The sequence below is a fragment of the Microchirus variegatus genome, assembly GCF_963457635.1.
Source record: "Microchirus variegatus genome assembly, chromosome: 5".
Taxonomy (NCBI): domain Eukaryota; kingdom Metazoa; phylum Chordata; class Actinopteri; order Pleuronectiformes; family Soleidae; genus Microchirus; species Microchirus variegatus.
The window spans coordinates 6,837,603-6,858,904 of NC_139806.1; the positions used below are offsets into that span (position 1 = coordinate 6,837,603).

Consider the following 21,302-nt stretch of genomic DNA (forward strand, 5'->3'; position numbering starts at 1 on the left):
CCGATAATTGCAAACAAAAATATTGTATTTTCAGACAAATAAAATACAACATATTTGAATGATTAAATCAATATTTTATTTTCAATTTATGTATTTTGATAAGTGACTTCTTTGACGGACAGCGACTCCAAGCCTGTGACTACTTCCGGTCCGTTGAGCCGTCACTCCAAAATGTAGTAGCCAATCAGCAGGCAGCTTACCTAAGACCCGCCCCATGGACAGAATAGTAAACAAAAAACCACAGTGCAAAAGAGTCGGAACAAACAAAATTCCGATCATAGAAAACAAAAATATTATATTTTCAGACAAATAAAATACAACATTTTTGAATGATTAAATCAATATTTTATTTGCAATTTGTGCATTTTGATTGTGTGGTTCAAGTGTTGAAAATATTGACACTGAAGACATGGTCTAACTATGGGGGGGCCCCAGTAGTCCAGCTACACAGAGGCCCAATATGTCTTAGTGGCGCCCCTGTGATCACCCAGTTCATCCGGCATCTGTGGAGCATCCCTGGGTGAGCACTGACTGCCACACCCCCGTGCACCGTTACCGCAGCAGCAGCGGCGGCAGTAGTTGGCGGTGGTGCTGGTGGTGTGATCATGTGACGCCTGCATTTCCGACACAACAATACAACACCGTGTCGGTCCACATCCACGCTCCCACTCGCGGCGGTCTCTCTCCCCCCCTGACCCCCCTCTCTCCACGCCTCGCTCTCGGTATGGCGGACGGCGAGAGGTCCCCTCTACTGTCAGACCTCGGAGATGGCAGCGGTAACGGCGGCGTGTCTCCCGGCGCAGCGCCCTACGGTGTTCCCAACAAACCACAGAGTGAGTATCCATGGTTGCTGCTGCCGCTCTCTCCTCCTCCTCCTCATCCGCCCGGAGTTAGCCTAGCCGATGTTAGCCTCCACTGACTGGGCATTCTGCTTATCCTCGCTCGGTCAGCGGTGCTGGTGTCAAAGAGTCGCCCTGTTGTGACGGTGTATGTGCAGGATATGATGTTAACTCTCAGATTATTGCTCTGTGAGGGTTAAATATGGCGCAATAACAATAACATCGTATAAACTACAGGGAATCAGCGTTGTCCCAGCTAGCTAGCCAGCCAGCTAACTACCCTAGCAACAGCCTTTAGCTGTAGATTTATAGCCACCTGTGTCTCGTTCCAAATATTGTCACTCAGTTCATATTATGTGCGACCCCTGACGCAAACTGTTGCGCATATTTTAATAGCTGAGCGAACACCAGTGTGCTTGTTAGCTGGGGGAGTGCACCGGCTGTTAGCATCAGCTAGCATCAGCTAGCATCAGAAAAAACACCTGATGTGATTGACATGAGAGGGAGCCAGTGGAGAGGCTGCTGTGGCAAAGCTGTTTTTTAACATTTAATGTTTACTACATGCACTACTACAGGGACATATATCTGTCATTCAGTTTTTACTAGTAAGATTATAGTACTACTTTTTGTGTGTATTGAGTTTGTCATTATAGATATGTATAGTTCAGTTGCAGATAGTGATACTCAGATATCTAGTGTCATTATGACTAGTCACAGTTCAAGTTCAAGGTATCTTTAGATTATGGATGTGAATCTTTGGGTGGCTCACGATTCGATTCAAAAATCGATTCTCGATTCAACAGATTTGATTCATACGATTCTCGATTCAAAAATTGATACAATGCATAGTGGGTTAAAGCAAATTATGGGGTTAGGGCAAATTATGGCATCAAAACAATACAGTTTGTATAAGATAAGATGTATAAGACAAACTTAAGACAAACGTTAACATTTATTCATTCAAAACAAATAAAAACTTACTTATGGTACAAAAAATAACTTGATTCAATTAAAGCTTAGGGTAGCTGCTTTTTTCTCCCAGAGGTTACAAAAATAAACTGTACAGAACAACAACAACAACAAACAAATAACACAAACTGGTGTTTTTTTCAAAATGTGAAGTTTAGGAATCGACTCAGAATCGTGGATGATTAGAATCACAATTCATATGTGAATAGATTTTTTTTCCCCACCCCCACTTTAGATTATCCTCATGTGAGGATATCAACATTGTCCTTCTTAGATATCTTGAGTGTTTCAGAGAGTCATAACGGCGTTGTGGGTATCAGAAATTGGAATTAGAGAGATCCACATTCGGAATCACAAGGCACGATACGATACGGTCCATAATAGCAATAATATCACAATAAAACACTTCTTTGATAATCAATGCATTGCAAGGCAATCCTAGAGTGATACAGCCCGATATCTGTCTCAGTGAAGAAAATGTGAAAAGTTAAAAGTGCAGGATTTCTCTATTTATTCTCAACATAGAGTGCAAAGTGCATGTGTTGAACGTGGATGGAGCATCTCTTAACGGAGCTTTTTTCATAATTATGCCTCTGTAAACTCTTCTTTGGCCTGGTAACTTAAGTTTCCCCCTCATTCATTTGAAAACTAAATGACAGATATCCACCTATGTACCAGTCAAAATGCTGCAAGACGCAATTTGGACCAGTGACGGCTCACACTGTGGAGGGAGGGGCAGTGTCTTGGGGCATTAATGGAAAAAGCATGAGATGTAACTCCTGATTACTTGCCTGCTCTGAGCTCTCCAGGTCAGACTTGCCTTGTGCAGACACACCAGTCCAACTCTGCATTATTATTATTTTTTTTTTGGTCATGTTGTGAACATTGCAGATAGAAAAAAAATGTGAGGCTTGGAATTGGAGATGAACCCATTATTGCTCATCCCAGGACTTCAAAGCAGACCCGTATTATCAAAAATAATAAAAAAAGAGACTCGACTGTCCAGTGTTCTCAGTTAAGTTGCAGGGGAAAATGTTTTTTATTGCTGGGGAAGCTGGCAGAGAGAGTGCTGCACCACTTAAGTAACCTGCATTCAAAGACGGATCAATTGTATAAAGTCTGCGAACCCTTTTGGAAAACGTTTCTGTCCTACTGCTGCAGGACTTGGGCCTTTTATACTGTAAATGAGAAAGCTTATAAATCACAAGTGCATTTATCTGTTTTATGTGATTTTAAAATGAATGAGTGCGTTGTCGAGCAAACACAAAATGCAGATGATAAAACCAGACCGTTAGACTTCTCCAGTCATTGTTTAAGTTAAGTCATGCTGTGTATCATTCGTTGTTATTTAACTGTTTTATAAGTTGGAGGTCAAAAAGAATCCACATCGTCATTCGGCCACTTGAAAATGAGCTGAAATTATGAACTGATTCTATTATTTATCAGGGCTTGTCAAAAAATGAAAATCAGAACAATATTGAGGGGGAAAACAAGATATTTCTCATGTAGAGCAGGTGATTTGAAGTGTGACTTGTTCATTGACACCCTCTCTCTCTGCTTTTCTGTCTCTTTTTTTCCACACAAACACTCTCATTTGTCCAGAGTAATGCGGCTCAACATTCCCGGAGTGTTTTTCCTTCCAAAGCTTCTTTCACTTGAAATCTTATTACCCCCGTTAATCGCAACGTAAGATGTAACTAGTCATGGGAACTGAGGCAACTCTTGTGACCGGAGTTTTTCCTCAACAATCCCTCATGTGTCACTGCTCCTGCACACACTGCTGTGTTTAAATTCATCGTATATCTGTTTCCCCCCTCCCCCGCTCAGGCTTCCCCCCCTTCCCCAGCCCGACTCAGCCCTCGGTGCTCCTCGGGGAGGATCCTCCGCCCTACTCGCCGCTCACCTCCCCCGAGAGTGGCAGCGCTCCAGTCATCAACTGCAGGGTGTGTCAGAGCCTGATCTCTGTGGAGGGCAAGATACACCAACATGTGGTGAAGTGTGGAGTCTGCAATGAAGCAACGGTAGGTTTTTCTAGAAGAATCCGTGCACTGACACGTAACACACTCACACATACAGCCTGTTTATGCCATATACAACAGATATAAATAGCAGTATCTTCTGTTTATGGATTGTTTTCCACAAAAATAGCCCCCATTTGGTATATATATATTTGAAGTCATGTATGGTACACAAACTAATGTAGAGTCACATCCTTAGTTCTCTGGTCAATCACACATCCACAGCCTGAGGTCACTAATCAGCAGGTAGCAATTATTTATTTTATATTATATATTTTATTATTATTTTCTTAATCAAGTACACGACTAATGCTGAAGTGTTGCACACAGATGCAGCGTTTGAGAGCTCTATTCCATTCTGAAGTCTGTTAAAAAAGTCTCCAAACATCTTCGGTCAATCAGCATCAAGCAAAAACTTACACAGAGTTGCTTTAATAACGCTCACTTTTGAATAGAAGCACGTCAAGGCAGATTTAATGACAACATTTCCGTTCACTCCTTTGTTCTGCAGGAAAAATATGTTAATGATATGGCGGGTTTTTGACAGTAGCACAGTACATTGAACTCGGAGTAATAATAGGCTGTGGAGGGCTCTGTGACTATGCTTCGCTAGCTGTGACAATTAGTGCCCAGATGGAAGAGGAAATATTGAATATAGCCAGGTGCTCCAACGGGCAAAAGGAGCCATTTTCAGACAGCACAAGCATATGTGGACGTACAGACATGTGTCCTGGACGTGTTGTGACATGGACGGTTTGCCACGGCCTTAAAGCTACGATAGAGTGGGCCCCACTCTATCGTAGCTATCGTAACTCCCATATATTATATGGGAGTTATGGAAGTCTACTTGCATACATTAACTTGTTTTTATGGTCAAAAACCTCCTAGTTGCTAGAAATGAGCCGATAGAAATCTCTCCTCACTGAAGCTCTCGTCAGTCGCACTTTCAGACTGAAATCTCACCCCCAGAAGACAGAACTGTGCTGTGATTGGCCAGCCAACGAGAGCTTTCCCAACCGTCTTGTGATTGGCCAGGTACCTGGAAGTGATGTAATTAGCTAGTCAGCTCTCAGAAGCGCAGCTCCCCCATCTGGAAAGGTGGATGCACTGCTACTCATGATCAAAACATTGTTTTAACAATGTGTAAAAATGGCTTCTTCACGACTCCTCGCCGCAGTCCCTTTTACGCCTTTGAGTCAGAAGACACTGTCGCAAGTGAAACACCTCCACAACGGACGTTCTTCTTCATCTGAGGTTCAATGTACGCAACCGGATGTGTCCGGACTAGTGCCCGGAGCATGAGGATCTGCTGTTCAGGAGATGGGATCCTTACGTCACGATTTCAGGCTTTTTCAGAGCGCTTACAGAGCCCGAGAATACAATAAAACCCAGCGTTCTCAGCAGTGGCTGAACTGTCTGTTTCCAAACTTTAGGGCTTCATAAACAAGGTAATGGCGCAGAAAACATTGTTAATTGGTGCAGTTTTAGCCGGTGCTTAGTCTAAATGTAGCCGTGTGTTCTCATACCACAGGTGAAAGGTTCGTCCTACAGAGAAGAAGTGTTTGTAGCAGTCAAACAGAGGACCACTGTCTCACTGTATGTAAAGTTTATAATCAGATCTGGTTGGTAAGATTAAACTGACGCAGAGGAGAGATCTGTAAAAGAACGTAAAGGCTCTGGAAGAACGTGGTTCAACAGAGATTAAGAGTTTCCATCTTCCGTTTCCTCTGCACGCTCAGACAATAGCTTTTATAAATGACTTTGTGTGACTTAGCGTCGTGTAATCTAATCCTCAAAAGTTAACAAATGCATACACATTACCATGGGCCAATTTGAGGAGAATATACTTGTGTAATTGTTGTTTAACTTGGGGGCGCGGCTTTGAATCCTTCCTGTCCATTTGTCTCGCCTTCGTTATTATCGTGATGACAGTGATAATGAAGCAGTGCTTTGCATGCATTTAACAGCCTTTTTGTCTTTTCACAGAGTAAATCTCGAGAAATGTACGACTCCACCCATTAATGAATTAATTATACCTCTATTAATCAACTGCTTAATTAATTTGTTGATATCAGTGTCTTAAATGTAAATCTGTTCGGGTTTCTTTGCGGTTTGAGAAACGCACATTAACACCATTTTTTACACACTTTATGGACCAAACGATAATGGATTAATGTTGCAAACATCCATCCATCCATCATCTACTGCTTAATCTTTCTGTGTTTTTGGACTGTGGGAGGAAACCGGAGAATCCGGAGAACATGTACTACCTTTCAAAAGTTTGGGGTCACTTAGAAATGTCTTTATTTTTGAAGGAAACACACTTTTTTCAATGAATATAACATTAAATGAATCAGAAATACATACATTGTTGTAATGTGGTAAACAACTATTCTAGCTTTTAATGGAATATGTACATAGGTGTATAGAGGCCCATTTCCAGTGTTCTAATGTTACATTGTGTTTGCTAATGGCGTTAGAAGGCTATTGGATGATTAGAAAACCCTTGAAAACCCTTGTGCAATGATGTTAGCACAGCTGAAAACAGTTTTGCTGGTTCTAAAAATCATTATTTCTAAACTCGTCAATGTCTTGACTATATTTTCTATTCATTGTGCCACTCTTTTGATGAATAAAAGTGTGACTTTTAATGGAAAACACAAACATATTGTACAGGTGACCCCTAACTTTTGAACGGTTGCGTACACGGGGAGAACCCTTGTTCCAACTGGGTCACAAACCCAGGTCTTCTCCACTGACCGTGTGGCCTATGGCAGCATGTGAAAATAGTTCTTAAATGCAGCCATGCAGAAAAACAGTGTAGTTACGGTGGTCTCTACTCCATTTGTCAAACAGCACACAACTTTTAATAGCACTGTGCTGTAATACCACCAACCCCCCATGGGCAAATTATCAATATTTATGATGCAACTTTCTGATATTTCTCAAAATATCTCTCCTCTCTTTCACAGTTACTGGTAATTTTGGTCCATCGGGAGTAAATATGCTGTTGTCGTTTAACCCTTTTCCTTTCTCCCTCTGCAGCCCATTAAGAACGCTCCAGCCGGGAAGAAGTACGTTCGCTGCCCTTGCAACTGCCTGCTCATTTGCAAAGTCACTTCCCAGAGGATCGCCTGTCCCCGGCCATACTGGTGAGGAATCCTAACCGCGTGTGTGTGTGAATGTATATGTATAAATATGTGTGTGTGTTAGTGTGGCTGCAAGAACATTATGCGTCTGTACAAGAGAAGAAGTGAAGCAGAGGAAACGAGGTGCAGTGGGAGCACTCGTTCCTCAATTAAGCCTGTGCTCCCAGTGCTGTTTACATGCGGCGCTCTGCTCAGTGAGCCGGACCAGGAAATAACAGCCTAATTAAACCAAGAGTTTCACTTGTTGTTATTAGAATGTATATTTTTATTCAAGGACAGGAGTGGGGATTATGTAAAGATTTTTTATTTACACTCGTTCTCTGGCCTCAGAGAAAAACCGCAAATCTTTAGCACGTAAACTCCTGCTGAGTAGAAATACCAGCCGTATGCATATTAATCGATGAATCGAGTATTAATCGATTACTAAATTAATCTTCAACTATTTTGAAGCTTTTTTTCATCATTAAAACAAGATTTCTGACTGTTTTAGCGTCTTAAATGTGACATTTTCTTTGTTTCTTTGCTCCACATAACAAATAAATCATTAAAACTGAATCATTTTGGTTTGTGGACAAAACGACACATTATTTTCCTGATTAATCGAGTACTTGTTTGGTCTGTGAAATGTAAGAAAGTTGTCTCAAATGTCCACAAACCAAAATACACAGGTTTAATGGTTTCATTGTTATATGGAGCAAAGAAATAGAGCTGCAACTAACGATTATTTTTGTAATCAATTAATCTGTCCATTATTTTCTCAATTAATTTGGTCCATAAAATGTCAGAAAATATTTAAAAACGCCGATCAGTGTTTGTCAAACCTGGAAATGACAATGTTCTGGAATGTCTTGTTTTGTCCACAAACCAAAATGATTTAGTTTTAATGATTTCGTTGTTATGTGGAAGAAGATCTTCACATTTAAGAAACTAAAACAATCAGAAATCTTGTTTTAATCATGAAGAAACCCTCAAACCGATTAATCGATTATCTAAATAGTTGACGATTCATTTAGTCATTGATTAATAATCATATAATTCTAAACAGAATCGCTACACAAGTGCAGTATCACACAAAAATGGTTCAAAGTAAAATGGAAAGGGTTCCAAACGTTCTCTCGATGCCACGTGTGTTGTACTTTTATTTCCGGGGGTAGAGAAGCATGACAGGTTTGTTGATTGCTAAAATACAGTTTGTTTTCTTTTGTTGGGGGAACGACAAAACTTTTTTTTAACAGGTGTGAGAGGTGCTAATGCGTTGGGGATTGTTATTGTTGGAAACACAGGGCTGATGTCAGTAGGAAAATGTATGGCTGCGTTTGGCAGCTCCTGTGAACGTCACGCTGCCGGAGCCTTGTGTAATTGCTCTGAACGATAAGATTCCTTGTTTACGCCTGAGGCATAAAATGTGCAAGAGCAAAATTTATTTATATTTTTTTTTAGCCATCTGCTTCCTGTCTGCTGCCTCTTTTAATTCTCCCTAAATGTTCTGCTGCTATGTAAATATCGTATGTAATTTTAAACAGTACATCACAACATTTTCATTGTAAATATCAGCGTCGGTGCAGATCACAGGGTTACGCTCCGGGCTAATTAGCCTCTGCGTGCTAATCGGAGGCAAAAATACATCCTTTTAACTGTTAAAGGGGTTATTTCCTTTGACATTTAGTGCACATTTATCGCCTTTTAAACACGCTTAGTATCTTTGTAATCTCGGTCAAAGCTTTGAAAATAAATCTGTGCTTTGTTTCATTGATATTCTGACACTTCACAGAATATCAATTTTAAATTTAGTCGATGAATTGGCGATAAGAGGACGTCTAACAAACCGTTTATGTGTAACTTTTCTTTAAATGTTCTATTTCCCGGGAAGTGGAGGGAAGGTCGATTTAAACTGTGCTGTGGGCTTTTAAATTTTATAGACCCACTATTGGTCGACTTCTAGAAGAGTTACAAACATTTAATGACACCAGGAGAAAAATAACACCTTTCACTTGTAGAGTTAACTCAGCCAGGGAAGGTGCGTTTTTGATCTAGATGGAATTTTATGGGATTATGATGATTCCTTTTTTTTTAATGTACACAGGGTTTTTAGTTTTTAAACAATGGGCCCTTTTTGACAGGATAAAAATCACAGGTTTAACTATAAATAATCAAATTAATGATTAGCTTCACAGCTAAAACAAGTTTACAGCTTCTTAAATGTGAATTGCTGGTTTATTTGCTCCATGCAACAAAGAAATCATTAAAAAAGAAGAATAGTTTTTGGACAAAACGAGACATTTGAGAACATCATCCTTTCTGAGTTTGAGAAACACTCAACATTTCCTGACGTTTTCTGGACCAAACAATTAATCGTGGAAATAATCGACAGATTAATCGAGATTATGAAAGTAATCGCTAGTTGCAGTTTTAATTTTAAGTATGATTTTTTTTGAATGAAAATGTGAATAATTATGTAAAACTAGGAATAGCACTCGGAGAGCGCAGACCTCCGCCAAGGCAGCTCAGTGCCTACAAAATAGCGATAAAAATAGTGATATATCTATGCGTCTACGGATCATGGCCAAAATTTAATCACTTGTTCCTGGTCCCATTGCGGACATTTCCTGAAAATTTCATCCAAATACGTCTGTGACTTTTCGAGTTATGTTGCCAACAGACAGAAAGACAAACAAACTCCGGCGGAAACCTAGACCTCCTTGGCGGAGGTCAAAAATTAGCATTCCCTCTGATATTCCTTCGCAATTCCTAACATCATCGTTCAGCCCTAGATCAGTACCTCCAGACTAAGGGTCCATGGTTAACCTTGTGACATCAGGGAATGTAATAAATAACACTGAGGGGAACTTTGGCAGAGGTTTGTGCTGTCCGATTGCTTCCTCTACATGTTTCTAATCCATCTGTCCACATTTGTGCTCGCAGTACAGCTGAGCACAGGTTTTCCATCACCATGTCACAGTGGCCAAGAGAGGCTGTAAATATCCCTAATCACGGGCCACTTTTCCTGCTCGGCAGAGTTTACCTTCAGTGTCACAGTTTTGCAGACGCGCTGACTAAAGCGGACACATTGACACGGCGCTGCCCGATCACTGATTCTGAGCTGCTGTGGCTGTCAGGTTTGTAGAAAAGCGAGCGTTAGTTGCTAATGAGAGAGTTGGCTGCTGTGGATCTGATCCAACATCCTCTCTGTCCAACCCACACCTGCGCAATTAAACGACCAGCTCGCGACAAGACGAGAAGCAGCAAAATGTGACCTGAAAATAGTCAGTTTGGCGTCGGTCGTGGCGTGGGCGCTGACTGTGTGTGTGTTTTTCTTTTCACAGTAAGAGGATAATTAACCTGGGTCCAGTTCATCCCGGTCCGGCCAGTCCTGACCCTCAGCCAGCCGGGGCCCGCGTCTCCTGTGGACACTGCAGCAACACCTTCCTGGTATGAAACGCCCTTTACTTTATCTGAATTCACTTTTTTCAGGGAAATGAAGTGGTCAAAGAGGAGAATGAGACTTCTGTACCTGCACCTCTTCTGGACCATGACGGGAGAATTTGACCAATCACAATCAGCTGACTGTTAGTCACCGCCATTCCCATCCTCCTCTCACAGTGACGGCTGTAAAGGCCACATTATACTTCTCCGACTGCGTAATGCGTTATCCGACTGTGTAACCGCGGAGACGCCTCGAGCCTTCATACTTCTGCATCGTGGACGGATACGCGCTGCAATTTCCCACCCGATCAGTAGGGGCCGCTGTGCAAGGTTGTTGCGCTTTTGGCTACAGTGAGCAATGGCGTCCGAGAGAGAAAGACTGTTGTTGTTGAAACAGTGGCCGTTTCTCACTTTTCTGTGTCACGGAATGCAGTTTTAAGATAATTTGAGGCGAGAAATTTGTCATTTAGAGTCTAAACATGTGCTGTATGTGTTAAGATATGACGTATTTATAGTTTGGCAGCGACATTGTCGGCGGTGATCAGCTCCGCCTCTGTGGACGCTCGGTGCGCACTGTGAGCCGGCACAGAGCAGCTTCGCTCGGCCTGTCCTGAGGACCAATCGCAGCTCGGGCCTTCTCCGTTGTCCCTTGACGAAGTGACGGACACTTAAAAAATATTTTGTGCAGTCGGAGACGACGCTCTCTGACAGGCTCTGCGTCACCTACGCAGAGCACTTTACGCAGGAGTATAAATTGGGCTTAATTCTCAGCTACTTGATAGAGTGTCTCACTATAAAGACATGGGATTTATGAATTTATGAACGTTTTTGTGAATTTATTTCCTCAGTGGCACATGGAACGTGTCACACCGGCTTTCATGAGCAGGGATATTTAACTGCATTTCCGTCAAATCAGATTGTCTTCGCCAAGATTATGCTGCGATATATTATTCACCAGCTGTATTTATGTTCCCAAACTTCACGGTAGAATATTTTTAAAACCTAGATGCTGACTTTTAAGGGAGACATATTATTCAAAATCAACTTTTTAATCATTTCAATACTTATATTTGGGACTCTGGAGGCCCTATGAGTAGGCAAACTTTTCGTGGTCCTCCTCAGTCTAAGTACAGGAGATAAAACACCGAGATGTTGACTTCCGCACTCATTGTTACGTCACAATGAGACATTCCTGGAATTGTTGCCTCGCGGCGCTCCGCTTTGTCCCTAAAAAATGCGAGAGTACAGACGAGGGCGATAGTATCCGGAAGAGCGGAAGTCCGCGAATGGTTCTATTCTTGGCTCCACATTGCAGCACAGAGTTCTACACAAACTTCCGGCCTCAGAGGATTTATCTGTCCAGTGGATACATGTTATATATGACGGCAATGTGCCTGCTCGAGCCTGCAAATGATCACTTTTCCAAATGCTAACTGCTGTTAGCTCCCAGTAGCCTCTGAGGTTGATGTCGTTTCCCGTCCCTTAAGTTTCGTTTTACTTTTTTTTAAGCTGGACTTAAAGAGATACTATTAAACGAAGCGTTCTGAACAGGGCTGTTTTGGCAGTGTGATTGAACTGCTGTGGTGCTTCATCCTTTATAATGACCAAAGCGTGTCACAGACCTGTTCATTAGGACACCAGGGAACTAGGTTCACTTGGTGGAATAGGGTATAATATGAGTCCTTTAAAGCCCCTAATTTATTACTTTTATCAACCGATGGAGCAGTCAGTGGGAAAATTGCCACATCAGTGCAAACTGTAAACCCCCCTGCTGTCTCTTTGAATAACACAAACCAGTAAAAGACACAACCAATAAAATCACATTCACCGGAGGGAGCAAAACAAAAATCCAATCAAAAAGTTTTTGAAGGGGTGATGAATTACCGAGCAAAGCAGCGGAATAATAAAGCCGCCTTGACGTTCACCGTTTTCTATGCTCCCATCATCTGTAGCTGAAATCTCTCTGCGACAGTTTCTGGGAGGCCTCGTGTGAAATGTACCGTCGCACAATTTGGAACGTGAATTATTGGAAAGTGTGCGGGGGGGGGGGGGACTATTGCACTCAACCAAGTAAATAAATGTTGAGTTATTGGTGTCGATCAATAGTCCTATAAACACTCGTCTGATATATTCTGGCCGTTTTGTGCTAACAGGAGAGTAAAAAAAAGACGGTTAAAAGGTGCTTTATAGATATATATACGGTGGAAGGAAGAAAGGTGGCACGGCCGGGGAAAACAAAACTAGAGGGAAGAATGGAGTTGTGATGGATGGCGGATGAAGGGCGTTTAGCATTCAGTTGGGCCGTTCTCGCGTGTTTTAAAGACACGGCAGATGAATGAAAGTACAATCTGCCCCCGGGCGGCTTTGCAGTGATCCTTTTGTCACAGATCTAGTGATTGTGTTCCTCGGGTTGCTTCTCACACCGCGGCGCGCTCGCTTTCCTTGAGAAGAAGGATGGCGTGCAGCATGCTGTCGAGGGTGTACACGCGCGACAAATGTCAGCAGCGCTCGCTGAGAGAACGGCGCTTCACTTCGGCAATATTTATGTGGCTGTTAATGTGTCGTCAGTCCACCAGTTTGTTTTTGTATATTCTGATTATTTACTCGATGAAACGAGTAATGGTTTGGCCCTCAAAATGTCAGGAAATATTTGATGAGTGGTTTAATCGTCAACTATTTTGATAATTGATTAAACGGTTTGAAGCTTTTTTCATGATTAAAACAAGATTTCTGATTTTTTTAGCTTCTTAAATGTGAATATTTTCTTTGTTTCTTTACTCCACATAACAAAGGACTCATTAAAAACTGAATCATTTTTGTTTGTGGACAAAACAAAGAGATTGGAGAACATTGTCATTTCCAGGTTTGACAAACACGTTTTCTGACATTTTATGGACCAAACGATGCATTTGTGGCACATATTATGTTCTTATGCTAATGAATCTTTCACATCAAAACTCAAACACATCAGAAAAGTTGAAACAAAGCCATTATCGAATCACAAAAGCAAAATTGAATATCAGTTTTTCTATATTCTGTGCTAAAACTGCAATAAATAAACATTAAAACCCAATGATATCTTTAGCTTCTTACCCTTCAGTTGACGTTTTGCTTGTATCACATGGTGACGACTCGTCCCATTGGTCCAGTGTTTGTTTAAATGACATTTAAGTGAAATGTGAGCATTGTTTCCTTTCTGTCGTTTCAAATGGAATCTCTTTAAGCTGATAAATGTTCAATTTCTGGACGCATTTGTTGGTTTTTGGCTGATTATGACGCTTTAAATCTTTGTCGTTTCAGTGGACAGAGTTCACAGACCGGACGCTGGCCAGGTGCCCACACTGCAGGAAAGTGTAAGTATCTGTCAGCAGTTTATCAAAGATATCACCTCATTCTTGGTGTACTTTTACAAATTAGATTTTTTTTTTTGGCTGTCATCTGATGTTTTTAAACACACAGAATTAATTTCTACTTCCTGTTAGTCTCCAAATCTCCACCCGTTTTCCTGGTATTAGGATTTTTTTTTGTTTTTTTTAAAACAACACTGAAACTGCATTTTTTTGGGTTTGTTCATTTATTTAAAACTTTTTTTCCCCCCAATATACACTTGATTGAGATTTAACTTCCAAATGACTCCCAAATCTGGATTAAACCTGGATAGGTGCCGTTTAATCTACAGTAAGTTAAAGTAAATCACTAAAATGAAATGTCAGGTTCATATTAAGCCTTTATTGGTGGAGTCACAGTAGGATATATAGTAAATAAATGATGTCAGAATTCCATTCAGCTGTTTCAAGGTTCCTGGAGTTGTGTATTCTCCTCCTCCTCCTGCCCTCACACAAGTCACAAAGTCATGTTTTACTTGGACACTTGAATAAAACAAGACGCTATTAATAATCCAGACGATTCAAAATGGCTGCCTTGAAAAACACACAGGGGGTCGTATTACTTAACGTGTGACATTTCATTTGACTTCACTTTCTTCCCCTCTCGGACCTGCAGCTCCTCCATTGGTCAGCGGTATCCCCGGAGGCGGAGCTTGTGGTGTTTTCTACTCTGCTTGCTATTTAGCATTTCAACCGCTGGTTTGATGGTGAGTGTGACAAGAGATTATGACACCCCCCCCCGTCTTCTTTCTTGATATTTCCTGTTTGATTCATAAAACGAGTGGGAACAGTGGGATTACACTATAGACCGGCTTCTATAGATAAGTGGGAGTAAATGAGGAGGCTAAAAATAAACATGGAGGCAGAGGATGGTCGATACATTCTGCTTCACGAACAGCAGAGGGCGCCAGATGAACACGAAAGAGCGTCCTGTGTGATATCGGATGCTCTGCACAGTTTTAATTATAAACAACAACAAAAATGAGCTGAAAGCAGGTGTTTGAACCTGAGATTTGTGTTTTCAACCCAATGACGTAACACAGGGAACACATAATGTCATTTTAAGTACAAAAGCAGGGATTCTACGACAAAATCATTCAAATCAATTACAAAATTCATTTCAAAGACACTACTCTCCAATTGTGTAACAAGTATTGTTTCCCCCCAAAAAGAAGGAATTAACAGCCCAAACATGACTCTGCAAAAATGCTTTTGCTGATTTTTGTATGCTTTTTTATTTTATTTTTTTTATTTTTTTTAATTTACAGATTTTATGTAACTTTTTTTTACAGTTACATAAAATCAATTACACAATTCTTTTTAAAGACACAACTCCCCAACTGTGTAACAAATATTGTTCTCCCCAAATAGAAAGAATTAACAGCGCCAAACATGACTCAGCGAAAACGCTTTTGCTGATTTTTATGTACTTTTTTTTTTTTACAGTTTACATATTTTATGTTACTTTTACATTTACATAAAATCAATTACAAAATTCATTTCAAAGACACAGCTCTCCAACTGTGTCACAAATATTGTTCCCTCCAAAAAAAGACGGTATTTCTCTCACAATTTCTCTGTGAGATGAATAAAGTATCTATCTATCTATTTGCATTATTATTATTATTACTAATAACAAACCAAACATTACTCAGCTGAAACCGCTTTTGCTGATTTTTTTGTCCTTTACACAATTGTTGTAATTTGTATTTGTGTGTATTTGTATCCGATCCAGTGATTTTTACCAGTATCGGTCCTGATTTAAATGTCAAAAACAAATCAGAAAAGATGAAGGAATAAAAGGAATTGGCAAGAGTAAATGCTTTGAATATGAACAACTGACCGAGTGATTTGGACGCGTTAACCTTCACACAAGCACGGAGGCAAAATATGACTCAGAAATTCTTTCACAAGGTCGAGTGGATAAATGAAATGAACATTTAAATTGGTCCGTTGTTCAGTTTAGTCATTTTTTAAAAAGCCCCGACAGCATTTCCAGTGCTGCTGATATGTGCGTATGTGCACACGGTGCCAAACCCCTTTCCTTTTACATTTAAAAACACCTTACAGTCACATGACACTCTGTCTGTAAAAGTATAAGAGACTGCCAATTACTGTGAAACGCCCCAGTAACAAGCACAAAACAGTACTCGCCTCTAGTCCTGGACTCTATGATTTATTCTCCATGTCACCAAATACTTCTGAATCCAGGGTTCATTATATTTTTTTCTATTCATTTTAGCTCTGCTCTGTGTGACTTTCAAATCCTTCAAACCTCATATTTCCACGTTCTCAGGAAAATTCCCAGTGGGTCCTCTCAAAGTCATTTCTGCCATCTTCATTAAATCATTTTCTTACAAGCAGCTACGGCAGCCGCACACTTATAATACTTGATGGAAAAGGCATTTATTTTCTCCACGACTCCTCCATTCTTTAAGTGTAAAATAGTTCTCACATGACAAATGGGGACTGTGTCATGGCGTCGGCCTGGTGCAGATGCATTTATCAACCACTGTGGATGCAAAGTGCGTGCATACCAAACTGTTTTGTTGTCTTTGTTAAGTTCCTGTGTTGGATTAAGACTTAGTTTCAGCTACTTGAACGTTAGAATCCTTCCACATTTCCATGTCTCCCTTAGGCCGGAAGTTCCAATTAACGCTGTTTTTTGTGTGTATCTGCACCATTACCTCGTTTATGAAGCCCTAAGATTTTGAAACAAACAGTTCAGCCACTGCTTAGAACGCTGGGTTTTATTTATTTATCGGTCTGGAAAAACCTGGAATCGTGACATAAGGATCCCGTCTCCTGAACAGCAGATTGTCCTGCTCCGGGCACTAGTCTGGGCACATCCGGTTGCATAAATTAAACTGCAGAAGAAGAAGAACACCCATTGTGGAGGTGTTCCACGAGCGACAGTGTCTTCTGACTCAAAGTCGTAAAAAGGGACTGCGGCGGGGAGTCGTGACGAGGCCATTTTTAAACATTGTTAAAACAATGTTTTGATAATGAGTAGCAGTGCATCCACCGTTCCAGAGGGGGGAGCTGTGCTGCTGAGAGCTGACGTGCTAATTACGTCACTTCCAGGTACCTGGCCAATCACAAGACGGTTGGGAAAACTCTTGTTGGCTGGCAAATCACAACACAGTTCTGTCTTCTGGGGGTGAGATTTCAGTCTGAAACAGCGCGGCTGACGAGAGCTTCAGTGAGGAGAGATTTCTATCGGCTCATTTACAGCAACTAGGAGGTTTTTGGCCATAAAAACAAGTTAATGTATGTAAGTCGACCTCCATTACATAAATGTGCGATAGGACCACTCTATAGGAGCTTTAAATTTGGGTTTTAGGTCTTATGAAATTGCAGTCGGCCCTTTTCAACTAGACCGAGAGACGGAGTTCAACTTTTTTTGTGTGATTGTATGAGACATTGTCTGTTCTGTGAACTGGTATGGGACCCGGACATTGGGTCTGACTGATAACATGGCTGCAGGCATGTGCTGAAGGTAAAACTGGTGATTTTTTTTTTAGCCACATCAGCAAGTACATTTTACAAGGTGAGTCTTCTGTTCAGTCTGCAATATCTGGGGAATATTTTTTTTGTCTCACCGACTCACCGTCAGCCCTTATTTCCTTTTTGGAAACTTTGGTCAATGAACTGCTCACCTCTCCCACACCAAAGCTCATAGAGAAAACGAGCTGCTGGTCTCCTGCCGCCTTGTCAATGAGATAAAGCCAAACATAGAATGTCTAGAAGTGACAAAATATCACATTTCAACTGACACTCCTGTGTGCTGCAACTTAAAATAGCTGACTATAGGATTTGGTGCAGTGAGTCAATGTGTGAAAGCCGTTGAAGGTGTTGATTTTATCTTATCAGTGAGTGGTTTACTTTTGACAATTCATAAAATATTAAAAAGATACAAAACAAATGATTGCATTTATAAAAACAAATCTTTCTACTACAATGAATTGCCTAATTTGTGTTACATCTATTACCACAAGGTGGCAGTGGCAGCAAACGTTTAGTTAGTGGGCGTTTATGTGTGTCTGCAGAAGTGATGAGGTTCCTTGAATGCATCTTGTTCGCTGCTCCCAATAATAGCTCTACATGCTGTGAAACCCAGCATTACTTTCACTTGTTCTCATGCACTAAAGTTTAAAATATTTAGAATTTTTGCTCGTGTCGGTACTGCGTCAATACCTCGTACAACTGCACTGAACTATCCCGACTTCCTTCCTTCCGTTGCGAGTTGGTCCTGAATTGAGTAAACATGTTTTTAAACATGTTCATCTCTAGTCAATGGAAGTCGCTGGAGACTCTTACTGGGGATGTGGTGCACTTTAAAACGTCATAAATGGGTCAGATAATGAATGGAAAAGACATATTTATAGCTTTAGCTCCCTAGTCTGGTTCGAGCCAAATTGGTTCATTATAATCATCAAAATGGTCTCAGAATGTGCTCGTTTTATTTAAAAAAAAAAAAAAAAAGGCTATAAAAGCATCATTTGATTTTCTAACATCCCCCTGCGTTTGTGTGTGTGTCTCCCCCCCCAGGCTGGAACGTGGGTGAAGGCTCAGACCTACCAGGGGATCTATGCCTCGTGGGCCGTGCTGCTGCTCCTGGTTCTCGTTACCTTAGCTCGGGCCTTTTACTGGGCCTGCATGAGGGTCAGTCAGCCCCTCCAGAACTTCACATAGAGCCTCCTCTTCCTCCTCCTCTTCTTCCTTCTCCTTCAACTCTGCAGCACCCTTTTCTCAACCCACCAAAAAAAAAAAAAGAATATTTATTTAAATCCAATTCCAGAAAGAAAGTTCTCCTTCCTCTCGTTCCTCCTCCTTTTAGTCAAATGTGTTTCTCAAACTGGACGGTGGTCGCTGCGACCGCTGTATATCTACTGGTAATTATGATGATGCGTATAGCCTGATGTACTGTCGATCTATTCTAATCTTGTGGCCAGTGTGGGGTTCATTTTAACATTTTTAACACGTCTTCTTTCCTTCTTCTATCCCCCCGCGCTTTTATCAATTTTTGGCTTTAGTCTGTGGCACACAAGTGTTGCACTCTGGCAACTCCTAAGATGAGGGCTTCAAGTTAAGTCTTGTTTTTTGGGGGCCAATATTATAGTTGACCCTGCTCGGTCCTGATTCATTCAATATTTCGGTTTAATAATCTGGGAATTTCACTTTTACTTAACAAAGAAATGATTTTGTGAACATGGCAGAAGATGTATGAGGAAAAACAAAAAAAAAAAGAAAAGCCCAGAGTGATCGGAGGGACATCAGCCTCCTGTTGTGAATCAAAAGATCAAGTAGGTGTTAAAATGTGTCTGAAAAATTGAATTCAGCAGAATGTGAAGGTAGACTATGATGTGTCTGAACACGGTGTTTATGCTGAATTATCCCCTGGGACTGACTTTGATCCAAAGCAGCTTGAAAGCCTTAAAAAAAAAAAAAAAGAAATAGAAAATGGAGGTGTGATAGAAGGATTCAACACACACACATGCACACACACACACACACTGATAAACACACATGAATACATACAACATCAAAAAGCAGAACGCTGTTTTTAAGAGTTGCAACCGCTCAGAAAGGGGCTTGTAATAAAAGAAAGAAGCCAGCCTCTCTCTTCAAAGACGTGACAGTGAACAGAGTTCCTCCATGTTGTCGCTCTTATTATAGGAAAAGGAAAAATAACCCAGTTGCACAGATTGGTTGTCGGCTAACGCACATGTCGGTGTGACGGACGGCGTTTGGGCAGAAATCGAGGTGATGATATCCAGGTTAGAGCATGGAGAATTATTATCTATAATGGGTTTTTTCCCCACCATATATATGTCGTTATTTAAACAGAGTGTAGAATGAGGCAAAACACTTTCTGTACGTCATTTAAAGTCCTATATCGTTCAGAAAAGTAAAATAGCAGGATTTCTTTCCGTGGAAACTAGGCTGAAAACTTTGAAATTGAACTTAAACTTTTGTTTTTAATTAATGTTATCTCCAATCAGCATAATAACCCCTCTGATTTCCAAGAGACTTTAATTATAAATCTGTAAACACAACACCATTGTATTCGAGTTTGCCTCGTCGTGAAGCAGAGCCGTTTGATTTCCACACGTCGATATCTGCCTTTTTAGGGTTCATGTTTTTTTGTCTTCTGACAGACTGCACCGTGATTCTCATGGGATGAAGCTAAGAGAAGCAGAATTTTCTGTTCACGGCAGCATGGAACTGTGAAGAAAAGAAATCGCTTGAGCTTAGAAGTCCATGACTTTCAATAGAAAACCTTAAAAGTTTGAATGAATGAGTCTGAATTCATGTTGATGCTGAACTCTGGGACCATTGATAGTGAAAACGCACTATTATTATTATTATTATTATTATTGTTGTCATTGAAGATGGAGGTTGGTCCTGAGCGTTCTGATTATTTTGCCACTTTTTGGCGGCTTTTCGACGTAGACCAGAGGTCTCAAACTCGTGGCTCCTGAGCCCACATGTGGCCGTCCAGTCAATTTGATGTGGCCACTTAATGTCAAGTTATTGCTGTATGTTTTATTGTTTGTTTTTGTGAAATAGATGAATTTTCAATAGTGCTGTCAAACGTCAACACGTGACACGTTTCCATGTTTCCATGACGACTGACCGGGAAAAAGACGCGCGTGACGTCAATGTTTACGTGACTCCCGATTGTTAAAATTAGTCTCTGAAGTAACGCTAAACTTTAAAAACAGAGTAACACGTACGCAGTTCACAGGTACACTGGTTATTTGTAGCGCTGCTCTTTTCCTTTAATAAACGGACCGTTCCAGTTCGACTGTAGGCACGCTAAAAGGAGCTAATGTGGCTAGCGGAGCTAACTGGTAAACAGTACCTGGACTCCGGTGTCGTGGCACGTAAACATGACGTCATGCGCGTCTTTTTCCGGTCAGTCGTCATGGAAACATGTCATGCGTTAACACGCGTTAACCTATTGCACAGCACTAATTTTCAATCATAAATACACTTTTATTGCAGACACTTTTATTTTGAAATTCTGTGAAATATCTGTCATATTTTTACTACTATTGTTGCAAAAATTCCCATGAATTGTTACGGATTTTCCAAAGTTCCTAATCCCATGGAATATTTCTGGAAATTACCCTTTTGCAACCCTTACTACTACTATTATTATTGCGATAATATGATTGGCCCCATAGTGGCCAGACGAGATGCTCGCAGGCCCCAAGGTCATTTGAGTTTGAGACCCCTGGAATATTAATGAAGGAGGGAAAAGCTCCGCCCACTTCTCAGCGTTACACATCATATAATAGGTCAGTAACACAAACACACAAACACACTACACGTTTACATTCTCACTCCTGTGGTTCTGAATGTGGTGACATCTCTTATGGTTCATGATTAATGTATTATATTTTATGTTTTTATTGTAAATATACTTGTGGTTCATGTACAATGTGAGTGACGAAGCCCAGTTATGTTGCACTCCGAGCTTAACACTACCGCTGTGATTTGCTGCTGACG

General features: G+C 40.9%; 1 protein-coding gene across 1 annotated transcript; it reads left to right on the forward strand.

Moving 5' to 3' along the window:
- The first annotated feature begins 709 nt into the window (after nt 1-709).
- On the forward strand, nt 710-20,856 carry pip4p1a (phosphatidylinositol-4,5-bisphosphate 4-phosphatase 1a). The gene is made up of 7 exons (XM_083889077.1): nt 710-833; nt 3,636-3,829; nt 6,872-6,978; nt 10,299-10,404; nt 13,699-13,751; nt 14,401-14,491; nt 18,336-20,856. Exons 1-7 carry the CDS (start codon nt 725-727, stop codon nt 18,477-18,479), a joined length of 804 nt encoding a protein of 267 aa, XP_083745203.1. The 5' UTR covers nt 710-724; the 3' UTR covers nt 18,480-20,856.
- Nucleotides 20,857-21,302: the final 446 nt, after the last annotated feature.

Excerpts from the sequence above, each read along its gene's own strand:
- pip4p1a (XM_083889077.1), top strand. The coding sequence starts at position 725 with ATGGCGGACGGCGAGAGGTCCCCTCTACTGTCAGACCTCGGAGATGGC. Across the intron at positions 6,979-10,298 it reads GCCTGTCCCCGGCCATACTG|TAAGAGGATAATTAACCTGG; the intron begins GTGAGGAATCCT and ends TTCTTTTCACAG. Across the intron at positions 13,752-14,400 it reads TGCCCACACTGCAGGAAAGT|CTCCTCCATTGGTCAGCGGT; the intron begins GTAAGTATCTGT and ends TCGGACCTGCAG.